This window comes from Mobula birostris, chromosome 6 (genome assembly GCF_030028105.1).
Source record: "Mobula birostris isolate sMobBir1 chromosome 6, sMobBir1.hap1, whole genome shotgun sequence".
Lineage (NCBI taxonomy): Eukaryota > Metazoa > Chordata > Chondrichthyes > Myliobatiformes > Myliobatidae > Mobula > Mobula birostris.
Window position 1 is genome coordinate 19,912,214 of NC_092375.1, and position 6,075 is coordinate 19,918,288.

General features: G+C 39.3%; 1 protein-coding gene across 1 annotated transcript; it reads left to right on the forward strand.

The window, feature by feature from the left end:
* Positions 1-494: 494 nt before the first annotated feature.
* On the forward strand, positions 495-5,818 carry ripply3 (ripply transcriptional repressor 3). The gene is made up of 4 exons (XM_072262207.1): positions 495-627; positions 1,025-1,091; positions 5,063-5,124; positions 5,364-5,818. Exons 1-4 carry the CDS (start codon positions 527-529, stop codon positions 5,566-5,568), a joined length of 435 nt encoding a protein of 144 aa, XP_072118308.1. The 5' UTR covers positions 495-526; the 3' UTR covers positions 5,569-5,818.
* Positions 5,819-6,075: the final 257 nt, after the last annotated feature.

Below are 6,075 nucleotides of genomic sequence, written 5' to 3' on the forward strand. Positions count from 1 at the left end.
ATTTATTATCCCTCTCAATCCTACTCTCCTGCCTTCTCCCCGTAGCCTTTGAGACCCTTACTAACCAAGAGCCTGTCGAGACCTCCGCCTTAAATGTACCCAATAACTTGGCCTCCACAGCGGTCTATGGCAATGAATTCCAGATTCACCACCTTCTGACTAAAGAAATTCCCCTTCATCTCCGTTCGAAAGGGCCGCCCTTGAAATAAGAATTCCCTAAAATAAGAATGTGTTTCTGGCGAGCTCTGTGGAATTAGCTGCGATTGTGGTTGTTGCTGCGTTCACTAGCAACTTTGATGTGTGTTGCGATTGTGGTGTTCAGTTTGCAGGGAAATACTAGCGAAGAGCTGAACTGCTCCGCCAAATGTTTAAGAGCTACTTCGGAGATGCTGCAATCAGACAAACGGAAAGTCACGCCCTCCGGCCCCTGGGTGGGATAATTTGTCCTGTTTAAAGACCTGGAGAATCGGCGAGAGGATGTCACTTGTTGCTGGACTGACTCACTGACTGGCTCAGCAGTGAAATAATGGAAACTGTATTTTACTGTGTCCGGGCCAAAGTCACACAGACCTGCCACTGCTGCAGGGGGAGGCAAGCAGAGACAGGGAACTCCGGGCAGGCTCAGAGGTAAGATCAGGCACTCGATTGCATTCGAAAGCAGATGGCGTGTGTTATTTACAGAAAATTCCCGCTTACAATAATATGTTTACACTTTATATTAAACCCATTCGTCTGATACCAGCGTCAGAATTGTGAAGCATCGGGAAGTGACGGCAACGAATTTTGTTTACTAATAATGAAATTAAAATTGTGTAATTCAATAAATGTAAACAAAATAGAACCGAGATCACCTTTAAAAAAACTTTCACGAGTAGTGCGTTAAGTAGTTCCCATTTTCTGAGTTTTGGTCTCATGTTGTAAATTATCTGGCGTTTAGATATTAAACTCATTAAAAAGGGAGCTTTGTTTCTCTCCTGATTTATTTATTTTGTTAAAACAATGACATAATCTCCTTTGTGCACAGTACCCCGGCGTTATGGAGACCTTGGGTTGTCACAGCCAGAGACACGGAAAAGCGCAAGCGAAGCTCGGTAAGGAAGTGATTCTCGCGGCCCCACCTGTTCACCTCCGCTCGAACGGTGAAGCTGAACTTAAATCTCTTCGTTTGTGGACGTCCCTTAAGTCTTTTCCACAGCCTTAACATCACAATTACTGTAAACTCCACAGTAAGGACAATTAAAACAGGCAAAAAGGAAAACACGGGGTCTTTCAGTATCTGAGAGAAGATTGATTCACCATAACTCCAAATATCCATATGGCATAGGCCTAGAATTAGGCCATTCAGTCCGTTGAGTCTGTTCCGCGATTCTATCATGACTGATTTATTAACCCTCTCAACTCCATTCTCCCGCCTTCTCCCTGTAACCTTTGACGCCCTTACTAATCAAGAATCCGTCACCCTTCACTTTAAGTATACCCAATGTCTTGGCCTCCACAGACAAATATCATTTCACTTTCACACACCTATTAATTTACCTTAATTTTGAGACATTTATGATTACTTATACTGAATATACAAACCTTTCCCACTTCATTTCCCCTTTATATATACCGCTTTCTACAGGATCCTTGTAGTTTGTTTTTGTTGATATTTTATTGTACTTTTGATTAATGACGCTTCCAGCTCTTCTGGTTGCTGGTTCCGCCATCAATAACTAGCATTCTCTATCTTTCCAATGCGTTTGCCTTTTTAATATGGATACCGAGTATTTCCTCGGCAACCTGATGAAAGATTATGAGGCCTTTACAAAGTTAGCGGATGGCGGCAGCCACTCTGATCTGATTGAACTGTGCCGTCCAAAATGGAGCTCAGTATTGTACCCCTTGGGATTGGAGCAGACTTCACAGGTTGGATAAGGAATTAGTTGTGTGTGAGATGTGGTTATTAATAGCAACAGAGTTCGGTGAGGGCCAATTAGTATTGGAGTCCCACAGGGGATCAGTTTTATAACGAGCATTCTTCTTCACTACTTTCATTAATGATTCCGATAACCCCACTGGGAAATGATCCACGAGTATATTCATGGAGTTAGATATGCATGCATAAGAGCTAAGGACTGAGGTACAGAGCAAATTTTAAACATCTGGATCCAAGCACTGTGAGGGACTCTCTCTCTGTGCCTGGCAGGTGTCTTTCAATATAAACAAGTGCTGCAGGATGCATTTGGCAAGGGTAATTGCAAACATGTTCGCAGCATACAAGATTATGCACTCAAGGTTGCTGAGCAACAGAAAAATGTGGGGTTATAGTTCATGGATTAATGATGGTCCATTCCCAGTGTTCCAAAGGCAAATAGGATTAAAGATGTACTTCCAGGATAATTAATATAAAAACTATATAAGCCCTCTTTTTTATGAGGTCTGGGTCCAATTGTGTTGAGAATATTGTGCCCACTCATGCACGGGACTAGGTTTAACAAAAGCTAATTGGTATCTAGTTCAGATGTCTTAGGTTTTCCGCTCATGTATACGGAACTGGCATTTGCATTTTGCAAAAAAGAAAGTTTAGGGAATATCACTGAGATCTTAAAATAACTAAAGATCTTGTTCCTGACAACAGTTTCCGTGTAAGTTATGAAGATATAAATACAGGTTAGATGTCGGGAAGTGATGCTTTCATGGAAAGGTTTTGATCTCTGCAATGTATTATCACCTAATGTACTGGATGTGGACTTTCTGTAAACGTTCAAAACAGAATCGAACAAGCTTCCACTTGTAGGTGGATAAACGGCATTTAGAGAAATTGGTCTTAGAGCATTCTTTCTGGGAATAGATAGGAATTTTGCAGCCAGTTTCAATAAATTAACCCAAGAGTTTTGCTGAATAGTTTGTTTTTTTTTGCCTCAGCGGAATGTGTTGTTCCAAGATGGATTTTATTTTTGGAAATAGAAAATAAATTTTGTTTTATGAAGAACATTTCATGACCTCTAGAAGTTATGAAATATTCTACAGTGATTTAAGCCTGTTATTCCTTTAATGTAGAAAATGCAGCAGATAATATGCTCACAACAGGCCCACACTAATGGCATTTTAGTGAGAGGTAGATAAATATTATCCATGCCCCTGGGGACAATGCCACTACTCTTCCAGAAAAGAGTACTATTGAATCTTTGATATCGATATGAAATGGGAAATAGACAACTTAATCTCTTATCCAATGACACAATATTCTCAGTAATACACTAGATTGTTAGAGCAAAGATATCAGGAATGAGATTGAAACCACAAGTTCTAGTTTAGATCCTAGAGTACTAGAGTCCAATTGAGATACAGCTGACTTGCTCTCAGATGAGAGTAGCTAATACAACCAACTCCCCCCCACCCAGCCTATTTTTCATATACTTATTTTCCAATGTGGTACTTTTGTTTTTCATTATGATATAGATGATACAGGTTGTTCTGTCCATATTCACCTGAGCACTTCTATTTAAGTTTCCATGTTTTAACAAGTATTTGTTTTGGTAGCATTATGCTGCAGTGTTGACTGGCTTTGTGGCTGTGAAATCACTTTCGTTAATTTTAGCTTTGAATGTTATTTGCTTACTTTTTATTGTTTACATGATTTGTTCTTTTTTGCACATTTTGGTGTTCTTGCTAAATGGGTTCTATTGGGCTTCTTTGTTTTGTGGCTGCCTGTTTGATAATTTGATAATAAATGTACTTTGAACTTTGAATTAAACTAACAGCTACCCAGGAACTTGGGTGAAAATTTAGGTTTCAATTTTTTTACACAAGTAAGTTTGATGGAATACTGTGAAAAACCTAAGCAATAACCAATTATTTTTGTTGTAAAGTGCTTCCATGCATCACCAAGATAAGACTAAACAAGCGAATTACAACTGAATTTTTCAGCCTGTAGTTTTAGTTCAGGTTTTTTTTTAGTTTTCGATTACAATTTTGTAGGATAGTATATTTTTATTATGAAAATATCAGATATATCAACTTTAACTCTCTTTAAGGTGAAACTAAATTGAAGTTGCTAATAATAATGTGGATCAACATTTTATAACTGTGGTTTATCTGTGGAGACACTGGAGGTTTTTCCTTTGTTTTTCATCAAATCGAAATAACCATTAAAGCAAAAATATTCAAACTGCACAATAGGAGCTGAATACATTCAGCTACAATCCTCACCCTCTTCCATCTTACCTTGAAAGAGATCAGTACTTTTCATTTGGGAAGAGACAATTCTATTGTTTAAACATAAGTGCCATTTTCAGGTTTAGAATTAACTGCAAGTTGAGAGAAATATTTACAATGGAGCAAATTAAAGAAGTAACAGCAGGAATTATTGTTTCGAGTCAAGTCGTGTGTGTAGATATACAGTATATTGCGTTAAGATGATCGGATTTGTTTTATTTCAAAGACTTGTTTAATGAAACTGCTTCTATTGCTAAACTAACTTACTAAAACGTTTCCTGACACCCAACAAAGCTGGAGAAAAGACACTGAGCAATTTAAGGATTAACAAATGCAGGTGCCTTAGGCGCGGGTTGGGGTAGGTTTTGAGAACAATTTTGAAGATAAAGGCAGACTGATCAAATTGAGGGATTTCAAGGAAATAGTCCCAGCGGCTCTGCAGGTGAAGGGGTGATGAGTAGAACGCAGAGAAAAAGATGAGACTGTGGAAGGGCTATTGAAAACAACAGCGACTTTCTCCAATACAGGAACGAAAGGAAACTACGACTAAAGCACAGCCAAATTCCAATAATTACAGTCAAATGGCAATCTCTTGAATTAGAAGCATCCAGACAGCACCTACAGTCCCCTGACTCGCTTAAACTGCAAGTTCGGAAACAGCTAAGCTTTTTTTTTAACCACAATATTTGGTTCCAGGAAGACATGACAATGGGTTACTCATAGCTAAAACAAAACCTGACGAAGGCAAGGTGTTATTTTTTTTCATTGGCTTCGCGTTTTAAATGACTGGCTGTGCTAATGTCCAAGAAAAAGCGCGACATGTTATTTCAGGATCCTTTTCAACTTTCTTTTTACTTCACAGCTGGACTCAGTTCCTGACGGTTCAGAGAGCAGGCAATCCTTGGGATTTAAACACCCCGTCAGGTGCGTAACAACCTCGCCTGGCTCTGCGGCTAAGTTTTGTCTACAACCTTTATTTTAACATTTCATGTTCAGTGGTTAGTAGCCGCCGAATTAAAAAAAAGAACTTTACGTTTCTCGCTCCGGTAAAATGACATAAGTTAATTATAGGAATATCAACGTGATTGAGCACATTGTTATCAGTAGACAATAGTTCAACCGAAACTGTTTGGTTTATGGGTCTGGCGTGTTTGATTTCCCAGGCTATACCTGCCTAGATCTAAGGCTGACCATTACCTGCACCTCATGGGAGAAAAGGTCCTGGCGAGTTTCCCCGTCCAGGCAACAATGCACTTTTATAATGACGACTCGGACACGGAAGAGGAGGAGGAGCAGGAGGAATTCGTGTCCCTTGACTTGGAATCGGAAGATGCTCCGGAAACAGCAGAGATGTTTTGGAAACAGTGAGCGGAGTCAGCGGCGGAGATGGATCGGCTTCAAAGCGGAAAGGATGTCTTCCGAAAGTGATATCATGACAACAGCCCTGAACCGACTCAACTCTCAGTTCTCTATCTACAACTGCTGCAATTGAAATTATTATTTGCATTTATCATTGCAAGGAAATGACAATTTGCACTGTTGTGTATGTGTATATATATGAATATATTTTCTACGTTTATTTTATTACTGTAAGAAGTTTAAAAATAAACTTTCACAATGAGTCAAAATTTAACAGTCTCCAACTAAACACAACTAATTACTAAATGGGCACATTCTGTTATATAACACTATTTTTAAAAGTTTTAAATACGTGCGTTAAATACAAAGACGTATTTTACTGTAAGTGAGTTGAGGCCCTGCTTTGTTGGCGACGGAAAGAGGCAACAGTTGCGTGCTGCACGCAGCATAAAACTCGCTGACTGGATAGGTCTCAGACAACGCATTTCGCCGTATGTCTGATGTGCACGTGAGAAA